At 62.4% G+C, this 21,483-nt stretch overlaps 3 protein-coding genes across 8 annotated transcripts in view; 2 read left to right on the forward strand and 1 right to left on the reverse strand.

Moving 5' to 3' along the window:
- ACSF3 (acyl-CoA synthetase family member 3) overlaps positions 1 to 11,088 on the forward strand; it is a 41,015-nt gene extending 29,927 nt beyond the window's left edge. For 3 of the 4 annotated variants that reach the window (XM_085234710.1, XM_085234709.1, XM_085234711.1), the window contains 3 exons: positions 9,501 to 9,635; positions 9,776 to 9,887; positions 10,547 to 10,922. In XM_085234710.1, the coding sequence (XP_085090836.1) occupies positions 9,501 to 9,635; positions 9,776 to 9,865 (225 nt within the window). In that variant the 3' untranslated portion in view covers positions 9,866 to 9,887; positions 10,547 to 10,922. Of the gene's footprint in view, positions 1 to 9,500; positions 9,636 to 9,775; positions 9,888 to 10,546; positions 10,923 to 10,949 lie in introns of those variants that run through there. The other variant, XR_014886056.1, reaches the window with a different exon arrangement.
- CDH15 (cadherin 15) lies at positions 10,975 to 17,375 on the forward strand. 2 transcript variants are annotated; one of them, XM_085234707.1, is made up of 15 exons: positions 10,975 to 11,114; positions 13,129 to 13,220; positions 13,836 to 13,970; positions 14,057 to 14,212; positions 14,287 to 14,431; positions 14,517 to 14,677; positions 14,776 to 14,904; positions 14,980 to 15,165; positions 15,247 to 15,500; positions 15,607 to 15,749; positions 15,848 to 16,084; positions 16,169 to 16,408; positions 16,594 to 16,730; positions 16,819 to 16,968; positions 17,049 to 17,375. In XM_085234707.1, exons 1-15 carry the CDS (start codon positions 11,105 to 11,107, stop codon positions 17,244 to 17,246), a joined length of 2,373 nt encoding a protein of 790 aa, XP_085090833.1. In that variant the 5' UTR covers positions 10,975 to 11,104; the 3' UTR covers positions 17,247 to 17,375. The 2 variants fall into 2 exon arrangements, with proteins under 2 accessions (XP_085090833.1, XP_085090832.1); XM_085234706.1 differs by lacking the exon at positions 10,975 to 11,114 and having other exon boundaries at positions 13,081 to 13,220.
- Positions 17,376 to 17,383: 8 nt separating this feature from the next.
- On the reverse strand, positions 17,384 to 21,245 carry SLC22A31 (solute carrier family 22 member 31). Of its 2 annotated transcripts, XM_085234713.1 has the most exons (9): positions 20,825 to 21,245; positions 19,816 to 19,919; positions 19,585 to 19,739; positions 19,165 to 19,333; positions 18,824 to 18,957; positions 18,638 to 18,746; positions 18,344 to 18,558; positions 18,162 to 18,273; positions 17,564 to 18,073 (listed from the first exon to the last, which is right to left on the reverse strand). In XM_085234713.1, the coding sequence occupies exons 1-9, from the start codon at positions 21,209 to 21,211 to the stop codon at positions 17,713 to 17,715; spliced, it is 1,746 nt and encodes a 581-aa protein (XP_085090839.1). In that variant the 5' UTR covers positions 21,212 to 21,245; the 3' UTR covers positions 17,564 to 17,712. The 2 variants fall into 2 exon arrangements, with proteins under 2 accessions (XP_085090838.1, XP_085090839.1); XM_085234712.1 differs by lacking the exon at positions 18,344 to 18,558 and having other exon boundaries at positions 17,384 to 18,073.
- Positions 21,246 to 21,483: the final 238 nt, after the last annotated feature.

The following is a 21,483-nucleotide window of genomic DNA, read 5'->3' on the forward strand; positions in this document are numbered from 1 at the left end:
AAGCCTGGGGCTGGGAACATCAGAGGATGCCAGCAGCACTCCGTACCCTCACAGCAGCCCCGGGAGGACGGCAGCTCCTCATCCTTCCTCACCCCGTTGCCCTGCTCTTTGCCTTTCGTTTCTTCCCCCCTCCTGGCTGCTGTCTGAGTGGTGCTGGAAAGGTGAGGCTGCTGGAGAGGAGGGTGATGCCGTAGGGACAGTGGCAGTGCCACCCCGTGTGGGTCACCGCCAGGTGACAAAGCAGTTTGGCACGGTGCTGGCGGGCAGTGCCAGGTCCCTGAGCTCCACTGGGACTTGGAGGTTTGGAGAGAACGAAGCAGGAGGCGGCGGGGAGCACACAGCAGCTGTAATTTAGCACTCTGCTGATTGCTAATGGCAATCTGAAAAAGCAGCGGGTCAGCAAATGAAGAGTAATTACTGCGAGGGAAGAGCAGGCACAGCTCGTGCTGCACCTTGTGCTGAACCCCGCGCTGCACGGCGCGGCACCGTGGTGGGGCACTGCATGCGTTCCTCCAGTGCTTTGCAGCATCTGGTGCCCTGCTTCCCTGCTCTGGGGGGGTGTGGGCAGTGCGGGGCTCCGCCTGGGTGCTGCGCTCAGTTTGCGTGCGTGGAGACGAGAGTGGGTCTCATTTCCTCCTCTGGCTTTGTGATTTGGGGTCGCCCAGGAGCCCCGAAGCCCAGGGTGCTTCCCAGGCTGCATTCTGCAATGTGAGGCTCACAAAGGAATCTTTCATTTCTGAGCCTTCCCTTGCTGCAGGTCGTTTATTTCCCAGTACTTTCCTCTGGCCAGTTCTCTTTCTGCTTGCAGTTCCTGTAAATCATGCTAGCATGTGTATTTTTCAGAACGTATTAAAGACCAACACTTCCATGGCAGCAGTCATTTTCCTTCTGATTGACAGCCGCTTTATTAAAACCCATTTTTCTCCCATGAAACTGTCTCACTGAGGAGAGCAGCATCTCATTGAGAGCTGGGGTGGCCGCTGCCTCCACGGCACGAAGGAACATCAGTGCTGTGAGCCGAGGGCTCCAGCAGCTCCCAGGGAGGAATAAGGAGCTCTGTGCAACACCTGCACGCCTGTGAGCACCAGAGGGCAATGCCACACACACGCAGGAACACTGCACAAACATCCCCCTGCAAATGTGCCACACACATGAAGGAACACATGTGCACTGCAGGAAGGAACACAGCACGGTGCTGCTGTGACCTTTTGGTGCATTCAGGATCTTGGCTGCAATGGGGTGCAGCCAAACTCCGAGCGTTGCAGAGGTGATTTACTGCTGCTCCCTGCTTCTTGATTTCCTCAGATTTGCATCGTTGTCTGCCTCTCTCTCTGCAGCTCTCGTTTCCATTTGAGTGAATTTGATTATTTTTATTGTATTGTATTCATGTTGTTGACAGAGCTGCTTAGATCAGAATCCCTCCAGCCATTCCCAAGGAGACTGCGGGGTGCCCCCATCTGCTGCAGGCAGCAAGAAGTGCTGAGCCCCCAAGGAAGGCGCTGAGCCCCCCAGGAAAGCGCTGAGCCCCCAAGGAAAGCACTGAGCCCCCCAGGAAGGTGCTGAGCCCCCCAGGAAGGCGCTGAGCCCCCCAGGAAGGTGCTTCCATTCATGTTTGCCATACTTCCAGAAAATTAGAATCTGGTGTATTCAGAAAGATTTATTTTCAATTACAGGTTAAGGCTGAGACATGAAATAGCACCGGGTCTGGAAGTAATGCATAAATCCTGCAACAAATCCATGTATCTCAGCTCCATATAATAAGATTTTATTGATTGCTATATTGTATCTGTCAGAATAAAACTCTCTTAATGCGTGCATCGGGATGGAGAAGATAGAAGGCTTGTTGGTGGTGGAATCTGATTCAGGAATCAATGCACTTTGATTAATATGTCGTTAAGAAAGTAAGAGTTATTTAACTTGTTTGATGAACGTTTCGAAATGATGACTCATCTTTTAACTTGCTTTCTTCAAGCTGCATTTAAGAAAACAATGCTGTAGCTGTTTTTCATATTGTCAAGTTCTCTTTCTTCTCTTCCTCTCCCCTTCCTGCACTCTCTCTTCCCTTCCTCTTCTATTCTTTTTCTTCCCTTCCTCTTCTCCTCCTCCTTCTGTTCTTCTCCTCTTCCTCTTCTCTTCCTCTTCTTCTCTTCCTCTCCTCTTCATCTTTCTTTTTCTCTTCTCTCCCCTCTCTCCTCACATGGCTCCAGCACAGCACTTTACCCAGCCCATGCCCATCTCTGGAGGCAGGCAGGTGTTTCCCTGCCAAGGGAATTACTTATATTTGTGGGAGTAGCACTGACACCTGAAACAGAAAACACTTTTGCTTGATCAAGGCAGATTATAAATAGAAGTGCATCTCATTAGCATCCTAATCTGCAGGTTTTCTGTTTGTTTGCAGTGTCTCTCCTAGTCATAAATTCAGTTAATGCAAATTCTGTTTTTTTAATAATGATTCCTTAATTAGGATGTGTTGCAGGTAGAATCACAGCCCGGTGTGAGCAGTGGCACCATAGGGTGGCTCTGTTCTGTCCAGTGGGGCAGGACAGCAGCAGCACGGGCCCAGACCTCCACCAGCCCTCACTGAGGAGGTGTTTCTATGCATAAAGAAGTTCATTCTTTCTCTGGGAGCAATAAGGAGACAACACAGTCAGGTCTGCCCGATGGTTGGAAGCCCGATGGCCATTAGAGCGCAGTGAGATGAAGCCAGGTATTTCCATGTCTGCTTGTGGAAGTGATGCTTCCAGCGGTCCGGGGAGCGACTTTGGGTTTTCGTAGCTGTAAATGGGAGCAGCTTTGGGCACAGAACTTGTTTACTCTTCCACAAGGCTCCGCTCTGGTTGCAGCAAGCATTGTGGATGCCAACCATTGACTGTTTGAGAACCTCCAGTGCCCAGAGTCCAACATCAGAGGGACGGAGCAATCACACCCCAAGTGCAGGGCAGTGGGGACAGCAGGTGCCCACATCTCCCAAACCCAGGCCCTGCTTTCAGCCTTTACCTCCCAGGCTCTGTGCTCTGCTGTTGCAGCACCTGGAGGAGAAGGGCTCGCTCCATTATGACCGCTGGTGATGACAGCCCTTCCCATCCTGGGGATGGATGTGCAGAGCCCCAGCCCAGCTCTGGCCGGGTTGTATTGCAGAGCTCTGTCAGCCTGATGAAACAAGAGAGCTGCAGCTCACATGTGGGCTAGGAGGGCAACCGGTGGTAGCAGGAATGCATGAAGAAATGGGCTGAGCAGTGCTCCTCCTGGCACCAGGCAGACCTGGTTGCTTGCACCAAGAATCCTCCCGTTGCTCAAGGCTGACTTACGTCTAATGGCGTTACACCATGAGCAGAAGTGCAGGCTTTGGTATCTTTAAGCAAACAATTTAAGCAGATATCCTGCTGCATATCCCACTGCTGCCTCTCCAGTCAACATCCTTCCTTCGTTATCTCTGCTTTATTTAATAATCCATCTCACAAGGGGCCAGGACGGGTTGTGCACGGAGAAGAGGCGTTGCATTCCTTAGCTCAGGTGTAATTGATCCCTCAGCTGTTGTGCAGAGGGGCAGAAACCAAAGCAGAGGGGTTGTGCCTAATGTTTTTATGATTACCATCACCATTTTTAGCCGTGCACGCATGGTTACCTCGCTCTGCAGTGCTCCCCAGCTGAGAGCAGCCGTGTTCTGCTGGGCTGCCACACCTTGCAGCGTTCACTTATTTATTACTCTTCGAGTTTTCTTTTTCATCTCGTTGTCTGCAGGGATTTCTATAAATATTTAAATGCTAATGTAAAAAAAAAAAAAAAAAGTTTCTCATTTTTACTTACGCGTTTTCTTTTCAGGCTTGTCCTCTGGGCAAACCCATCTGCAGTAACTCTGGCTGTGTGTGGGGGGGTCCCTCTGCCCAGCCTGTTTGTATCAGTCACCCAAGAGCTCCTGCTAATGATGAGGCTAAAACGCCCTGCCTGGCTGGCTTAAGGGAGCGTTGAAGGTTGGGCTGGTTTCTCTGCTGCTTCCTCTGGTTGAAATGGAGCGCCCTTAGAGCAGGGTGTGAAGCCATGGGGTGGGATGGATATTAGGAAACGTGTATTCTCCCAGCAGCACAGACTGCGCTGTGAGTGGTGGGGGTGTCCCAGAACTGCAGAGGTGTGGCACTGAGGGATGTGGTTATGGGCACTGTGAGATGTGTTGGGGTTGGGCTTGGGGACTGTAGGAGTCTTTTCCAACCTGAATGATTCGGTGATTCTGTGATTGCTTGAGGAAATGGGCAGTGTCGTACCCAGGCAGCACAGCTGGGCAATGTGGACAGAGCCTTCATTGGGTTCAACTAACAGAGAAGTCCCACTGCCCAAAGTGCGACCATCCGGCTGGGGGTCTCAGTGACGTGGTGGCACAGGACATGGCACTTGTGGCTGGGTTGGGGTGCAGGACACAGCAGGGGATTTTGCACTGAGTGGGCTGTAATGGAGCTAAGAGAGCCAGCAAGCTCTGAGGGGAGACCTGGGTACAGCGTGGGATCAGCAAGCATCATCGTGGCATCTTGCCCTGCTGCAACGAGCTCCAGAAGCTGTAAGACTGCAGCTGGGAAGTGGAGGGATCACTGATATATCAGCAAGACAAGGCCAGCAGCAGGTCCCCGGTGTGCCCTGGGAGCAGCGTGTGGAGCAGGGCTCAGAATTACCACCCAGCAATCAGGCTTCTCTTATCTGCAGCTCTCTCCTTGCAGGTAGCAGCTCCATCTGTGCTCAGCGAGCGGTGCCTTGCTAGCACGGCACTTTGGGAGATGCCCTTGGGTGCAGTTTTGTTCCAGGTGGAAATGCCAGGGGAGGTTGTGCAGCCTTTCATCTCTGCAGGGCTCTGCCCTTTCTCACCACGCAGCTCCGCCGCATGCAGAATGCAAACAGACATCCTCACACGGAGCGTGACACGAATTCATTCCAGGCTGAGCAGGCTTTCTTTTTTTCCTTGTTTTTCCTTTTCCCAGTGCTGTGTGCAGGAGTTTGGAAGTGGGGAATCTGCTGCTGAGCTCACAGCTCTTGGGATGGGCAGTCAGGGTGGGCACGGGGTCCATCCTCTGCCCGTGTGCCATCGGTGCTGGTGGGAGCCAGGCGTGTGCACAGGGAGGTGAGGATGCCCCTGAGCTGCAAATCTCGTTGGCAATTTTATTATGTAAATAAATGGTGCTTGCACATCCACCTGCTGCTGCTGCTCGTGGTGGTGTTCGTGGCAAGGTACGTAAACAAACAGCGATTCTGCTCTAATAGATTTATTTCCTTTCTTGTGAGCCATTAAATTACCTCCAGGTTTCATGCAGGTACCGACCTGCAGCAGCCTCACAGCCCAGCTCTGCCTCAGTGGTCTGCAAAGGGTGACAGCCACCCATCATCCCCCAATGTTGTGAGCACCCTGCCCCATATATGGGGGCATTTTAGGGCGTCTGTCTTCGCTGCAGACTCCCACCATCCCCATACCAGATCCCGTTGGCAGCACAGGCAGCAGCAACCCCCCCAGTGCTGGGCTGGGTGAAGGCAAAACCCTCATCTGGGAAATGGGGGAGTCCTCACCCTGACCTCAGGGAGCAGAGAGCAGAGCACTGAGCCCCGGGGGGTGAAGCTCTGCATCTGGAGGAGGGGTCTTGGCTGCAGGTCGGGCTGCAGAACCCCTTTGGAGGGGCTTTTGCACTTCACCCAAGCAAGCCGGAGCCCTGGGAGATGCTGGGGAGGGAGATGATTTCCTCATTAATAATTGCTGCGTTATCCATATGCATGCATTTCGTAAAGAAGTCCCAGCCTCCCCCTCCCCTGCTTTCTTTCCCCCTCCAGCAGCTTTGATGCGTTATTAATGCTTGCAGCACAAACCAACCACTGCCCTTGGTGTGCTGGCAGCTGAGGGAGCCCTGAGCTCAGTGGTGGAGCAGGGGAGGAGTGGGGCAAGGCAGCCAGACCTCAGCTCCGTCCTGCCCTGCATCACCCTGCTGCATGTCAGCAGTTCTGTCCCAGCAGCAGCTCGCTCCAGCAGCCCTGCATGAGGAGATGCTGCAGCCAGCTTGACTCATGGCACATGGCTTGGATTCTGGGCTCCTCCATCTCTGTTCTCCTCCTGGCACCGGTGTAGCTGTGGCTGTTGATCATTTGGGAGTTTTGCTTCTCCTGCCTGGGACATTCCACCTGCACGTTTGGAGGGGAGGATGCTGAGGGGCTCCTTTGTGCATGCTGAATGCAGGGGAGAGGTGAGCAGAGAATCCTCTGCACCCAGAACAGTTAACCTGCACGAGGCCCTGTTCCACACAGAGCCCAAATCCCACATTTCAGAGGTGCTAATTGCTGCTAATTAGCTACAATTTGTTCTCTAACCTCTGGAGCAGCCTGTTCGTAGCCAAGATGTCTGTCAGCAGTGACACACATTATTCATCCCGATGCCATAAATCAACCTATAGTGGCTTCTGTTACTTAGCCTATCATTTAGCATTTCATTAGATTGGTGCGTGTTCATACATCACCCTCAGAGCCTCCAATGGACCCCAGCACAGCACACAGTGACTTCCACTGCAGTGAGCAGTGCAGGGTCAGAGCTTTATGCACACAGAGCTGCTCCCCCACGCAACCTCCCAGAGCTGGAGCTTCCACCCTTTGCCTTCCCCAAGGAGGTAATGGGAGCAGCTCCGGCGTGTCCACGCATCACCGTGTGCTCCATCCCTCCCTCTCCCATTGCTCCATAAATAAATTCCCCCAGTCCATCCCAGCACACTGTATCAATCTTGTTTAATAGACTGGAAAGCTTATTGCGTGGCGGCAGGTCGCGAGGAGTGTCGAGGTGATGGATTGCGCCTTCCCGCAGCCAAGCGTCGTTGATGTATAATGAAATATTTATGATTTATTCCAGCTAATAAACCGGAGTGAAGTGTGTGATGTATGCGAGCAGATGGGGGATCTATCGATGCAGTCTGCATTGTGGAGGGGGAGGGAAAGGTGTGTGTCCGCAACGCGCACGTATCACACAGCCCCATCCCTCGGGGTGGGCACTTTGCTGCGGGGGGGTGGACTAATTCCCACAGGAGTCCTTCAGTGCTCACCTGCTGATTGCCTGTCCGCCCCCATCTCCTCCCACAGCTGCCCTCAAGCAGTGGGAAGAGATCTTTGAGCATTGCACCTGGGGCTGTGCTGGGAGCTCGTGTCGGGAGGGATGGATGGACCGGGGCTGCAGGGGTGTCATTGCCATAGAATCATAAAGCCATGGAATGGGTTGGGTTGGAAGGGTCCTTGAAGGTCGTGGAGCCATGGAATGGCTGGGGAGGAAGGGTCCTTGAAGGTCGTGGAGCCATGGAATGGGTTGGGTTGGAAGGGTCCTTGAAAGTCGTGGAGCCATGGAATGGCTGGGGAGGAAGGGTCCTTGAAGGTCGTGGAGCCATGGAATGGCTGGGGAGGAAGGGTCCTTGAAGGTCGTGGAGCCATGGAATGGGTTGGGTTGGAAGGGTCCTTGAAGGTCGTGGAGCCATGGAATGGCTGGGGAGGAAGGGTCCTTGAAGGTCGTGGAGCCATGGAATGGGTTGGGTTGGAAGGGTCCTTGAAAGTCGTGGAGCCATGAAATGGGTTGGGTTGGAAGGGTCCTCGAAGGCCGTGGAGCCATGGAATGGGTTGGGTGGAGCCATGGAATGGGTTGGGTTGGAAGGACCTTCCAGATCACAGAGTCACAGAATGGACCCTCTCAGGCCCTCAAAGATCACAGAGCCGTGGAACGGGTTCTCCGTTGGCTGTGCTCTGTAAATCTGACTTCAGTGCCTGGGTTTTCCCAGCTCAGCCCTGGCTCTGCATCCCAACCCAGTCCCTGCTCCTCTGGGTTCACCTGAAGGGCTCCCTTTTGTGCATTTCTTCTGTCTCAGAGCTCCTCCAGCATTTCATTTCTCCAGCCAAAGTGTTCTCTCGGTCAGCAGTTTGCCCAAATGTTTGCTCATGGCACCTCTGATGTTGTAGCACTGCAGTGTTTGCCAGCAATGCACTGACCATCGTGCAGGGCTGTTAGCACAGGAACTGGGCAGCATTTGTTCTGCAGCGCTGCTCTGTGAAGTCTCTAGGTCAGCCTAGGATTGCTGCTGGGAGACCTCTCTGCTTTGCAAACCAAAGGCCACGAGGGCTCTTCCATCTCTGCAACAAGCGTTTTGCGACTTGAAACTCATTGCAGAAATCTCTGGGGTCTGCATTTGGAAATAGGGCTTCCATTGCAACTCGTGCGTTTCCAAGGCGTGCATGTGACTGTAGCAGCCACATCCACGGAACTCTCTGTAGTCATCCCTTCCCTTATAAACAGAAGCACTTTCACCCCAAAAACCAAAGACAAAGGTTGTACGGTTACACGCCTTCCTTCAGTGCCTGCTGGGCTGAGCACTGCGAGGTGGAGGTGTTGCATGGAGGTTCTCCATGTGGGCAGCACGTGGGGACGCCCGGCCCCATGCTGGGGCTCAGCGTTGTGCCCCAGTGCCTCTCCAAGCCCCCTGCCCCCAGCTTGGCTTCCTCAGCACACAGCAAAGCACAGCGCCAGCACCTCGCCAAGCAGATGCCCGCTGAGCATCTTGAAACAAATCCAAAGGCAGTGCTGATGGCTGCTGTCAGGGAAACAATAATCCCACGGCCTCGCAGCATCAGCTGCGCCCCGGCGCTGTGCCGTGTGCCTGAGGCTGCTGCTGCCTGCCGGCTTTGTTCCATGGGAGGAGCGTGGTGTGGGGTCACAGGGTGCAGACTCACCAACCCGTATCTCCATCTCCATGTGGCTGCAAGGAAGGAATCGATGGCTGTGCCCTGAGGAGCTCACGGTGCTGCACAGAGAGGTGGCAGGGAGCAGCTGTGCCACAGCCAGAGCTGCTGGTGCAGGAACAGGGTGACATCCGTGTGCGCCTCCTGCCCCTGTGATGGGAATGCGTGGGCAGCAGAGCACGGCTCGGGAGCTGCTGTCATTGCGCAGTGCTCCAAACCTCACCTGTCACCTCTGCTGTCCCCTGGGAGAGGGCACAGGGATGCTGGGAGCTGCCTTCCGCAGCAGGGAGGCACAAAGGCAGAGATGTGCCACGAGGGTGAGGACGGGGGGCAGCGCTGAGAGCCCCCCCCCACCCCGTGCCGCCATCTGAAGGCACAGCCCCCTCCTCCTCAGCCACCGCTTGGCGAAGGCGCTATTAGCAGGATGTGAGTAATCATCTTAAGTAGCTATCAAAGTGCAACAGCTTGTTAAGCATTTAGCCGGGCTGCGCTGTCGTGACCCCTCCTCAATCTTCCCGCAGCCTCCCCCCTCCGTGCCAGCAGGAATTACCAGCACACACTGCCCCCCCAACGCCCACCCAGGGGGGGATGGAGCCTCCAGTGGGGCTCTCATCTTCCTGACGTTGCCCCCCATCTGATTGCTCACTGCCAGCAGCCCCAGCGCCCGCCACGCTCTGTGCATCCCCGAGAAGGCTGGCACCATCCGTGGGGTCCCTGGGGACGCTGTGTGGGATGGCGGGGGGGGCTCTCAGGGATCCCGCTTTGTTTTCCAGGGGACACGGCAGCCTACCACGATGGTGTTTACTGGATCAAGGGCCGCACCTCGGTGGACATCATCAAGAATGGGGGCTTCAAAATCAGTGCTCTGGAGGTGGAGCGTCAGCTGCTCGCACACCCACACATCACAGGTAGGCAGCGTGTGGGGCCATGGGGCTGTGCTGAGGCCCGTGCCTGCAGCCTGCAGCCTGGCCCTGGGCTCAGAGCAGCTCCATCGGCCTTTGGAATGAGCCCCCAGCCCCTCAGCCCGCATCCTTTGCTCTGTCCGCAGACGTGGCCGTCATCGGGCCCCCAGACGTGGTGTGGGGGCAGCGGGTCAGCGCCGTGGTGCAGCTGCGCAGGGGGGAGATGCTGTCGGTGAAGGAGCTGAAGGAGTGGGCCAGGTGAGGGCTGCAGCACCCCGCACTCACTGCTTCCAGCCAGCAGCACTGATGAGCTCCCGGCGCTGCTGCAACCGCCAGGGTTGGGGCAGTCACAGTGGGGAGACAGGGCCAAACAAAGAGCCCAAGCCCTCACTGTGCCGCTGGGGCTTTGCCAGGTCCCCCTGTGCCACCCGGTGTCCTGGTGTCCCATTGATGCTGGGGAGGGGATGGCTGTGGGCACTGCTCTCCCTCGCCCTGTCTCTCCACATTATTTCTCACGTCACTTCCATCTGCTCGGCCCTTCTCTCGCTCCCTGGCAGGAGACACATGTCCCTCTTCAGCGTGATTCATTCTGTGGCTCTCATGACACATATGGCAGCGGGGCCACGCCGACGGGCACACTTGGCACCTCGTGTCACCATCAGTGCCAGCACACTGCTGGGAGGCTGGGCACGGCCTCAGCTGGTGACAGGCAGCACAGAAGGCAGAGCTTCCCTACTGTGCCCTGCGAAGAGCACGGGGACATCGTGCCACACCGCTGCTGTGCACAGCAGGACAGCTGTCAGCATCCTTGGGGACACGCAGCGGGGGCACGCATCCTCAGCAGCAGCCCCCAGAGGTGGGCATCTCAGTGGTGAGGGGCTTCGGGCGGGCTCTAACAGTGCGTGCTCACATCGCAGGGACACCATGGCCCCCTACACCATCCCCACTGAGCTGATAGTGGTGGAGGAGATCCCACGCAACCAGATGGGGAAAGTCAACAAGAAGGAGCTCCTGCAGCGCTTCTACCCGGCGTAGTGCACAGCCTGGGAGCCCCGAGGGCTCTCCGCTCCTCAGCGTGGAATAAAGCCCCCAAAAACGAGATGGGTGGACGCACAGCAACCACAAGGGAAGGGCAGCACAGGTAATGGTGGCAGGGAACACTGTGCCCAGCTCACCCCAGCACAGGGAGGGCTCCCAGCCCCACTCCTGCTCAGCCCCACTCCGATCCTTTGTGTTACGCCATCAGCGACGCAGTAAATTTTGTAACTCACCAAATAGATCAATATCAAATTATCATGTCTCACATTCATAACTCTTAAGCAAGCAACAATGGGGAGAGACAAGGTCACCGGAGAATAAATCGCAGCGAGAGCTCTTCATGATCCATCATTCCCGACAAGCCCGGCACCCAGCGCCGGCACCGTGACAAGATCATTAATAAAACTCCATAGGAGCGCGATCGATCGCTGTGATGGATGATCACAGGTAGCAAATAGTGCAGAACACCTGGTTGTCACCCCACAGTGAGGGGCTCACACGGCCTGGGGGTGTCCCCGTGGTCCCTATGGAGGGGGTTGGTGATGTGAGGTCTCACCGGCTCCGTGCCCACTGAGAGGCAGAGTTTGGTGCGTGGAGCTGAGCACCAATGTGGGGATGTGAGTCCCAAAGCCACGTGCTCTGCTCCCCCCACATTGGGGGTGTGGGGCTGCGTGCAACCCCCCCTGAGTCTCCCAGCGCTTCACTTGGCAGCCACGTCCGCATCGACGCTCCCGTCATATGTACACAACCTCTCCATTCCGTGTGGTGGCCACGGGCTATGAAGCCATCCGTCTCCTTCACGGCGGTGTGGGGTGGCAGCAGGAGGGTGGGTGGGTGGGAGCAGACAGACGGATGGGGACAGGCCAGTGAGTGCTGGGGCTGTGTGGCACCGTGTCCCCTCCGCCACCCCCAGCCCTGCTACCACCAGGCTTCAGTGGATGGGGGCAGAGGGCAGCCTTGGTCCCACGTCCTCTCTCGCATGTCCCCAACCCGTGTCCTATGTCTCATGCCCTTCTTCCAGGTCCCATGTCTCACATCCTCTGTCCTATGTCCTATGTTCCTTGCCCCGTCTCCTGTCCCTGTCCCCTGCCTCCGTGCCCCATTTCCCAACCCCCATCCCACAGAGCTTTGCAGTAGATGCCCTGTGTGTGGCAAGGGGAGGGACGGGGGAAGGGGGGTGGTTTGAGTGTGGTGGGCACTCCCAAAAGCGGGAATTCCAGACGGGGACATGGAACTGCCCCTCCATGTCACCAAAACGCCGCACCTTCCCTTGCCAGGGACAAAGGACAGGGGACATGGCCCCTCTGCCCAGCCTCCCCCCCCCCCTTCCCGGGCCGCCCCTGCCGCTCCCGCTGTGCCCCCCCCGGGTGCGGGGACAGCGGTGGCCGGAGCGATGCTGCCACCTGGTGCCACCACCTCGCCGAGCTGTGGAGATGATGGATGGGATGGGATGGGATGGGATGGGATGGGATGGGATGGGATGGGATGGGATGGGATGGGATGGGATGGGATGGGATGGGATGGCATGGGATGGATGGGATGGGATGGGATGGCATGGCATGGCATGGCATGGGGTTGGGGGTGATGGGGGCAAGAACGATGCTGTCGGAGATGGGATGAGCTGATGAGAATGAGAATAGGGTTGGGATGTCTGTGGGGATGGGGGTCGAATAGGGTTAGGGATGAGGATGATGGGGATGGTGAGGATGGGACGTGGGTGATAGCAGGGATTGGGCTGTTGGGGTTGAGGTGGGATCGATGGGGGCAGGACTGATGGGGATGAGGCTCATGGGATGGGGCTGAGGGGGGCGGATTTGATGGGGATGGGGCTGATAGCCATGGAATTGATGGGGGCAAGATGGGGCTGATAATGGCAGTAGGGCTTTTGGAAATGGGATGGGTTTGATGGGATGGTGATGGGATGGGATGGGAGCGAGGATAGGATGATGATGGGGATGGGGCCGGTGCTGTCGGGGCCGAGAAGGCCGCACCGCCCCCCTCCCACCCGCCCTGGCCCCCAGCCCAGCGCCCGCCGTCAGCACAGATGGCCCCGCACCTGTCCCGGCAACGCGGCCGCGGGGCGGGCGGAGCCGTTCCGGGAGGCGGAGGCGGGCGGGGTGGGGGGGGCCGGGCCGGGCCGGACCCGGTGCAGAGCGAGGGGAGCAGCGGGGCTCTGCCCGCCCGCCCCGTCGCGGCATCCCGGGGCGCACCCGCCGACAGCTGCCGCATTCCCCTCCTGAGCGCGGGGGGGGTCCCGTACCCCACACCCCTCCCATCGCCCCCCACATCTCGGGACCCCCTCCCCACGGCCGGCCCCGACCTCCCCGCTCCCCCGCAGCCGTCCGCCACGTCGGGCCCCGCGGTGCGGGCGGGCGGGCGGGAGGAGCGGGGGGGGGGAGCCGGGGCAGCTGCCGGCCGGCCGGGGGGGCCCGGCCCCTTCAGCACATGTGCTGTCACTCAGCCGTCCCCGCCGTTATTGTCGCTCCGGGCCGGGGCTGCGCCATGGGGCCCCCGCTGCTGCTCGCCTGCCTGCTCGCCCCTCTCTGCGCCAGGGTAAGGGATGGGGCCGGGGGTGGGGGGCAGCGGGATGGTGCTGGGGGAGCGGTGGGGTGGGGGGGCGCGGAGCCCTGGCCCCCATGGATGCACTTTTCCGAGGGTGGCGGGGATGAGGTTTGGGAGCACTGTGGTATTTCTCACTCTGTTTGTCGGAGAACAGTGAGATGGGACTTGGGGGGAGGCTTGGAATCACCCCACTGCACTCAGCCCCCCCCCAGCGGTGCTGCCGGACCCCCCCACACCCCACTGCCTGTGTGGAGCTGCTCAGTATGGCTCAGCCCTGAGTACTGTGAGGCCACTGGGGCTCTGGTGTGCGCCCTACAGCCCTGGGGGAGCTGTCACACGGTCGCTGTCCCCACTGCTCCCCCTCCCCACCTGTTCTGAGCTCCCACAAAGGGGGCTGTGGGTCAGCCCCATCTCAGCCTCACTGCGACTCCCCCAACTCCACAGCGCAGCTCTGCACCCCACTGTGACCACCCTGCAGCCCCCCTGTAGCCCCTGCTCCTCTTCCTAACCCCTCCATAGCCCCCATGCCTCCCTACCCCCCCAGCCCTGTGTTCCTGACCCATGCAAACCAGTAACTCCTTCTTCCCCGACGTTCCCCCCCTGCAGGATGCCAGCGCAGCCCTGGGCAGCCCCCCCGGCTGGCGGCACCACGAGGGGTCCCGGCGGGTGAAGAGGGCCTGGGTGATCCCCCCCATCAGCATCTCCGAGAACCACAAACGCATCCCCCACCTCCTGGTGCAGGTAGGCAGGGTGGGGGGAGAATGGTAAGACCCCCATGGCATGGGGGAGGACAGCCCCCAGCCCCATCCCCGCTCCTCCCCGCACAGATAAAGTCAGACAAGCAGCAGCCCGGGGGGGTGATCTACAGCATCAAGGGGCCGGGGGTGGATGAGGAGCCCCTGGGCATCTTCTCCATCGACAAGTTCAGTGGCAAAGTGTTCCTCAACGCCACGCTGGACCGTGAGCAGAACGACCGGTTCCGGGTAAGGATGCTGCACAGCCCCGTGCCCCCCCCGCCCTGAGCTGCAACCCCAGCCCCGGCTCTGCGTGCCCACAGCTGAAGGCCTTCGCGCTGGACCTGGGGGGCACAACGCTGGAGGACCCCACGGACCTGGAGATCATCGTGGTGGACCAGAATGACAACCGGCCGCTGTTCCGCCACGACATCTTCACCGGGCGCGTGGTGGAGGGGGCTGCGCCAGGTGGGTCTGAGCTGGGGGGGGGTCGATGGGGTGCGGGGCACAACCCGGCCCCATAAGCGGTCCCCCAGCCCCGTGGTGACGGCAGGAACCTGCGTGCTGACGGTGGAGGCCACTGATGCTGATGACCCCGAGACGGACAACGCGGCGCTGCGCTTCTCCATCCTGGAGCAGGGCCACGGGGAAATGTTCAGCATCAACGCCTCCAGCGGGGAGATCTGCACCGCGAGAGACGGCCTGGACCGTGAGGTGTGTGTGTGGGGGGGATTCCACAGCCACGTGTGGGGCCGGATGTGGTGTGGGGGGCTCCGTGGACTGTGGGCTCAGTGCCATCCTCATGCCCGCAGGCCGTGGGTGTGTACAACCTGACACTGCAGGCAGCTGACATGTCCGGGGATGGGCTGACCACCACCGCCACCGCCGTCATCTACCTGGAGGACATCAACGACAACCCTCCCGAGTTCACCAAGGAGGAGGTGGTCGGGGTGGGCAGGGCTGAGTGTGGGGCCGCAGCCCCCCGGTAGGTGCCAACTCCTCCCCCTCTCCCGCAGTTCTCCATGGAGGTGGAGGAGCAGGCGGTGGGTGTGGAGGTGGGCCGTGTGCTGGTGCACGATAAGGACCTGGCGGGATCGCCCAACTGGGCGGCCAAGTTCACCATCCTGGAGGGCGACCCCGAGGGGGCATTCGCCATCCGCACCGACCCCCACACCAACGACGGCGTGCTGTCGGTGGCCAAGGTGTGCTGCAGGGCGGTGGGCCGGGGGGACGCGGGCACGCACGGCGCAGCCGCTGATCCCGCTCCCCCCCACCCCGCGCAGCCGCTGGACCACGAGATGCGGGACCGCTTCCAGCTGACGGTGTCGGTGCAGAACCAGCGGCCGCTGGAGGCGGGGGTCGCGAGCGGCCCGCGGGCGGTGGCCACGGTGCGGGTTCGGGTGCGGGACGTCAACGAGGCGCCCGTCTTCCGCGAGAACCCGCGGCGCGTCAGCGTGCTGGAAGGGACCCCCCCGGGCACCGCCGTCACCACCTACACCGCCAGCGACCCCGACACGCGCCGCCCGCAGACCCTGACGTGAGCGTGCGGGGCGGTTGGGGGGGGGAACGCGCCGTGCCTTCGGGTGCGCACGTGGAGGGGGCACGGAGCGTAACGCCGACGTTCCTCGCCCCGGCGCCGACAGCTACGCGCTGCTGTACGACCCGGCGGGATGGCTGCAGCTCGACCCGCGCTCCGGCACCGTGCGGACCCAGCGGGAGCTGCGGGACCCGTCCGCCTTCCTGCAGGGCGGTTGGTACATCGCGCTGCTGCTCGCCCGCGATGACGGTGACCGTCCCTTCGCCCTCCCCCTCTCGTCCGTCCCCCCCCCCGCACCTTTGGGCGCTCCTCCTGACGGTCCTTTCCGTGCTCCCCCCCCTCCCCAGCCGACCCGCCTCTCTCGGCCACTGGCACGCTGTCCATTGAGATCGTGGAAGTGAACGACCACGCTCCGCAGCTGCAGCCGCCGTCGGGGGCGGTGTGCGGGCGGCCGGGCCGGGGGGGGACCCTTCTGCTGGGGGCCAACGACCGGGACCGGCCCCCCCACGGAGCGCCCTTCCACTTCCAGCTCAGCCCCCAGCATCCGCAGCTCGCCCGCAATTGGAGCGTCACCCGCTTCAATGGTGAGAGGGGGGGGGGGCAGAGGGTCTGGGGGCCGCCGTACTGGGCTGGTCCCGCTGACCCCGTGCCCCTCCATCCCCCCGCAGTGACGCACGCGGTGCTGGCCGTGCTGGCAGAGCTGCCCGCCGGTCCCTACTCGCTGCCGCTGCTACTGCGGGACTCCGGGATCCCCCCCCGGGAGCAGCAGCAGCTGCTCAACGTCTCCGTGTGTCCCTGCGGCCGTGACGGGCTCTGCGAGGACGGGGTCCTGGCGGCCGCCACAGCCGGTGTCGGGGTCGCCCTGGAGGCCCTCGTGATCATCGTCGGCAGCGCCGTCCTCCTCCTCAGTGAGCGGCACCGCGGAGCCCCCCTCCCCCCACCGCCCCATCCCAGCGCGACCCCGGCCCCACTTTTGCACCCGCGTGGCCCCCACGTCCCCCCAACCCCTTACCTCCATCCCCGCCACCCAACCCCTCACCTGCATCCCCCTTCACTCACACCTCCCCCGGACCCCCCGCCCTCCATCCCGCAGTGTTGGCTCTGCTGGGGGCCGCGCAGGTCCGGAGCCGCCGCCGGGCGCAGCGGCGGGGATTGCTGCAGCGCTGGGGGGACGACGTGCGGGACAACGTGCTCAACTACGACGAGCAGGGAGGCGGCGAGGAGGACCAGGTGGGGGCACCGGGCCGGGGTGGTGGCGGTGATGTGTGTGTGGGGGGGTTTGGTCTCATCGCCCCCTTCCCGCCCCCACGCCCCGCAGGACGCCTACGATCTGACCCAGCTGCGGCACCCCCCGCCCCCCGGCCGCCCCCCACTCCGCAGGGACGCCCCGCTGCGCTCCGCCTCCCCCCCGGGCTCCTCCCGGCGCCCGCCCCGCGGCCCCTCCGACATCGAGGATTTCATCAACGAGGTGGGACGCGACTCTGCCCCCACCCCCCCGCCCGCCCCATATCCCATGGGGCTGATGCCCACCCGCCCCATATCCCGCAGGGGTTGGAGGCGGCTGACAGCGATCCCAGCGTTCCCCCCTACGACACTGCGCTCATCTACGACTACGAGGGCTCGGGCTCGGCGGGCAGCGCGCTGAGCTCCATCGTCTCCAGCCTGACGGACGGGGATCAGGACTACGATTACCTGCGGGAGTGGGGGCCGCGCTTCCGCCGCCTGGCCGACCTCTACGGGCCGTGAAGGGACCCCCTCACCCCGTCCGGCAGCCGGACAACGCGGTGGTTCTGAGCGCAGCGGGTGCCGCTGCCGGGCTCCGCACTGGGGAGGGTCTTCCCTCCACCCCCAATAAAGCTCCCACCCCCGGCTGTACCCCCCCATGTACAAACAAAGGCACTTTTATTGGCAGCACGTCAGCACCCGCTGCATTCCTCCCTTCCCCCTCTTCACCGGGGCGTCACCCCCCGCCCCAGGACTCCCAGCAGCGCTCCTCCCGGGGCAGGATCCGGCCCAGCGATGTGGGGGCGGGGGGGCACGCAGCCTTTTCGCAGCCCCAGGGCCACACGGGATGGGGGGCTCGGAGAAGCGGGGGGGGGGGGGGCTCCGAGCTGCGCTTGGCCACCGGGGGAGGGGGTCTGCGTGCACCCATCGCTGGGCTTGCTTCCCCCCCTCGGCCAAGTAGCATTGGGCAGCCCCCCGCGGGCCGTGGCTATGTCTCGGTGGGGGGACCCGCAGGGCCGCGGCCCGATCCCAGCGCCCTTTGGGCAGAGGGGACGATGCGGGAATAGTCGTGGGGAATGCCGCGGGGGGCGAGCAGGGGGAGGTGGTCCTCGCGGGGGGGGCGGCGGAAGAGGGGGGGCCGGCGCTGGCTCTCGCCCTCCTGCAGGGAGTGGGGCAGGCGGCGGCCCTGGCTCTCGGGCAGCAGCATGATGCTGAGCACCGCCAGGATGGCGAAGGAGGCGAACACCAGGTGGTGCAGGAAGAACCCGCGGCTGCTGGCGACGGCGGCGATGGGGGCGGCCGCGGAGCCCACCAGGTTGGCCCCCACAACCAGGCCCAGCCCCGCGCCTCTGCGGGGGTTGAATGAGCTGAGAGTTGGGGCGTGGAGGGGGGGGGCTGAGGGGGCTTAGGGGTGACGTCGGGTTGGGAACCGCTCACCTGACCACGGTGGGCAGCACCTCGCTGGCGAAGAAGATGCTGAGCATGGTGACGGCGTGCGAGGCGGTGACCCCCAGCACGGACAGCATCAGCACGATGAGCTCCAGGAGGTCTATGGGTGGGGGGAGAGCCGTGAGGGTGCAAACCTCAGCGCCCCCAACCCCCCCCTCCCGGCTCCTTACACTGGGTGAGCGCCAGCAGCAGCAGCGAGGCGGTGCCGGTCAGCACGGTGCACAGCAGCAGCACAGCGCGACGCCCGCAGCGCTCCGCGGTGACGCAGAGGAAAAGGCACGCGGCCGCCTCGGGGCCCCGCAGCGCGAAGTACGCGGGCAGGAAACGCGGGAGGTGCGGGGCCAGATTGCGGGTGAAGCAGTGCCGGATGCCGGAGCCGATGAACCTGCGGGGTGGGGATGGGGGGTGTGATGAGAAGGGTTGGGGACGGGGGTTTTGGAGAAGCCCGGTGCCGCTGCGCTCACGCGGTGAAGCCGAGGATGACGGCGTTCTTCCAGATGACCCTGGTGCCGAAGATCTCGCACACGGTGTGGTAGCGGGGCTGCGGGCACTGCTCTGCCAGCGCCTCCAGCTCTGCGTGGCACGGAGCTCAGAGCCGGCACGACGCCGTCGGGATCGGGAAGGGGGGTCCCAACCACCCCCCCACGCACCCGCCATGGTGCTGCTCCGCTCCTCGGCCCCGCGCCCGCCGCTCCCCGCCAGCGCCCGCAGCGTCCTCCTGGCCCGCTCCAGCTGCTGCGTGGCCAACAGCCAGCGCGGGGACTCCAGCAGCAGCGCCGGGCACCTGCGGGGGGAGAGAGGGGAGGGAGCCGACATCACGGGGTGAGAAAGGGACTGACCCCCCCCCGCCGCCATCCCCACCCCGTTCCTGGAAACCCTCAGCTCGAGATCTGAACAAACGTTTACCCACGGCGCACGAGAGCCCCGCAGCCTTTGATGCCGGGGTGTGCCGGCAGCGGGCACCGCCCGGCCCCGCTCCCCCCGTGCTCACCACCAACACGCTGCCAGCAGCGCCAGCACGGCCGTCACGGCGCCCTGCAGCACTCGCCAGTCCCGGCACAGCACCGCCAGCGCCGGCAGCAGCAGCTCTCCCGCCAGCCAGGAGAAGCCGGCGATCATCGTCACCTCCAGCCGGTGCGGGGGGTCACACAGCTCCAGCCCTGGTGTGAGATGTGGGGACAAATGAGCAGGGTGGGGGTCGTGGCCATGGGGCATCTGCACCCTGCAGGTCCCTGAATTGGGATCCCACAGCATCCCACAGCATCCTGCACTCCACAGCACGCCACTTGCTGGAGCATCCTGCACCCTGCAGGATCCCTCATCCCGCGGCATCCCGCATCCCTCATTCCCAGCACACCACTTGCTGGACCCCGCAGCACCCCCGCCCCACAGCAGCCCACACCCCACTCACGTGCCACGTAGAGGGACAGGAAGGCTCCGGCCAGCGCAGCCCCAAAGAGCAGCCGTGCCACCAGCACCATGACAAAGTCGATGGCCAACGCCACGCTGAGCCCCAGCGGCACCGCCAGCCCCAGGGACACCAGAAAGGTGGGACGGCGGCCAAACCTGGGGGGTGGATGGGGGGGTGAGCTGGGTTGGGGGTCCTATGGGGGGATACCCCACCAGCCCCCTGCCCCGCTACCTGTCGCAGGCCATGCCAGCAGTGATGCTGCCCAGCGCCCAGCCCAGCAGGTGCGTGGTTTGCTCCAGGGGCACCTTCCAACGTGCGGCACACACCAGGTCCCACTATGGGGGGAGGTGGGAGTCCATTGCCTGGGGGGCTTCTGGGTACCCTCCATCCCATCCAAGGAGTGCCAGATCTCAGGAACTCCCTCCAGACCCTCTGAGGTCCCTTGGACACCCACCCCGGACACCCCAGATCCCCCAGGACTCCCCAGAACTCCCAGCCCAGGATCCCTCAAGTACCCACAAAGTGCAGGGATTCCCCCAGACTCTCCAAGCCCCCCAACCTCTCCCAAGCCCCCCAGGTCCCAGGACTCTGCAAATCCCACTCACATCCAGAACCCCTCAGCTCCTCCCTAACTTAGGGGACCCTCCCAGACTCTTCCAACCCCTCCCCAATCCCAGGCACACCCCGTATCCTCCTGATCCCCTCAGAACTTAGGACCCCCATGACCCCTCCACTTCCTTCTGAGCTCCCAAGGACCCCGGCTTCCCCTCTGTTCCAAACCCCCCAGACCTCCCATACACCATTCACCCCCACTCCGAGACTCTTCCAAACCCTCAGCTTCCCCCAAACCCCATAGACCCTAAGAGCCCTAATCCCCAGAACACAGGAACGCCCCCCAGAACCCTCTCAATTCCCTCTCTGGCTCCAGCGCCCCACCCCAGACCCTTCCAAACCCTCAAAAATTCAAGGAACCCTACAACCCTCCACCACCCCCGACCTCCTCCAGATACAAACCTATCCCAGATCCCCCAGACCCACTCTTCCACACCTCCCCACACTCGGATCCCCCCCATCCCGAAAACGTACAGACATCCTTACACCCTCTTAACCCCCTCCCCAACCCCGGAGCCCCCCCAGATCCTCCCGACCCCCCTCAAACTCAGCGGCCCCGATAAACCCAAACCCCGGCACACTCCCAAATCCCCTCAACCCTCCCCCTTCCTCCGGCTTCCCCGCAGACCTCCGTGACCAGATTGGAACGCAGCCCGGCGGCGGGCATCGCGTAGTGCCACCCGCGGGTGCACGGCCCGGTGCCGTTGGGCGGAGCGGCGGTTCCGCGGTACCGGTACAGCTGGCACGGGCTCCATCCGGCGCGGAGTCGCGGCACGGCGGCGCGGAGCAGAGCGGACCCCGCCAGGCGGCGCAGCGGCGGCGGCAGCAGCGCGGGGTCGGGGCGGCAGCGGTGCGGAGGTTCGGCGCCCAGCGCCCAGCCCAGCGCCCAGCCCAGCGCCAACACCGCGCACGGAGCCCAGCCCCCCGCCGCCCGACGGCCCCGCGGCCGCCCGCCGCCCCCGCCGCCCCCACCCCCACCCCCCGGTCCCGGTCCCGGTCCCGACGCCGCCGCCATCCGTTCGGCCCCGCAGGTGAGGGCGGGAACCGCCCGCTGTGCCCACCCCCGGGCCGGGCTCTGCCCAACCCCCCCCCCCCGCCCGCCCCCGAAGGACAGAAGTTGGGTTCGGGGCGTTTGGAGCCGCGCGATGTCCCGGCGATCGCAGCGGAGGGGAGGGGAGGGGGGGGTCCGTGCGTGAGATGAGCGCTGCGGGGATGGGGGGGGGGGGGAGGGCAGAAAAATAGCGAAGGGGGAACGGTGAAGCAGGGAGAAAAGTAGGGAGGGGGGAG

The sequence above is a fragment of the Meleagris gallopavo genome, chromosome 13 (genome assembly GCF_905368555.1).
Source record: "Meleagris gallopavo chromosome 13, MGAL_WU_HG_1.1, whole genome shotgun sequence".
NCBI lineage: Eukaryota > Metazoa > Chordata > Aves > Galliformes > Phasianidae > Meleagris > Meleagris gallopavo.

Bases quoted from the DNA above. Each gene is read 5' to 3' on its own strand.
- SLC22A31 (XM_085234712.1), bottom strand. From the start codon at position 21,211: ATGGCGGCGGCGTCGGGACCGGGACCGGGACCGGGGGGTGGGGGTGGG. The intron at 19,920-20,824 runs GTCTGCGGGGAA...CTCCCCCCATAG, and splicing joins GTTCCAATCTGGTCACGGAG to TGGGACCTGGTGTGTGCCGC. The intron at 18,747-18,823 runs GTGCGTGGGGGG...CGTGCCACGCAG, and splicing joins GCGGAGCAGCACCATGGCGG to AGCTGGAGGCGCTGGCAGAG.
- CDH15 (XM_085234706.1), top strand. From the start codon at position 13,113: ATGTGCTGTCACTCAGCCGTCCCCGCCGTTATTGTCGCTCCGGGCCGG. The intron at 14,678-14,775 runs GTGTGTGTGTGG...TCATGCCCGCAG, and splicing joins GAGACGGCCTGGACCGTGAG to GCCGTGGGTGTGTACAACCT. The intron at 16,085-16,168 runs GTGAGAGGGGGG...ATCCCCCCGCAG, and splicing joins GAGCGTCACCCGCTTCAATG to TGACGCACGCGGTGCTGGCC.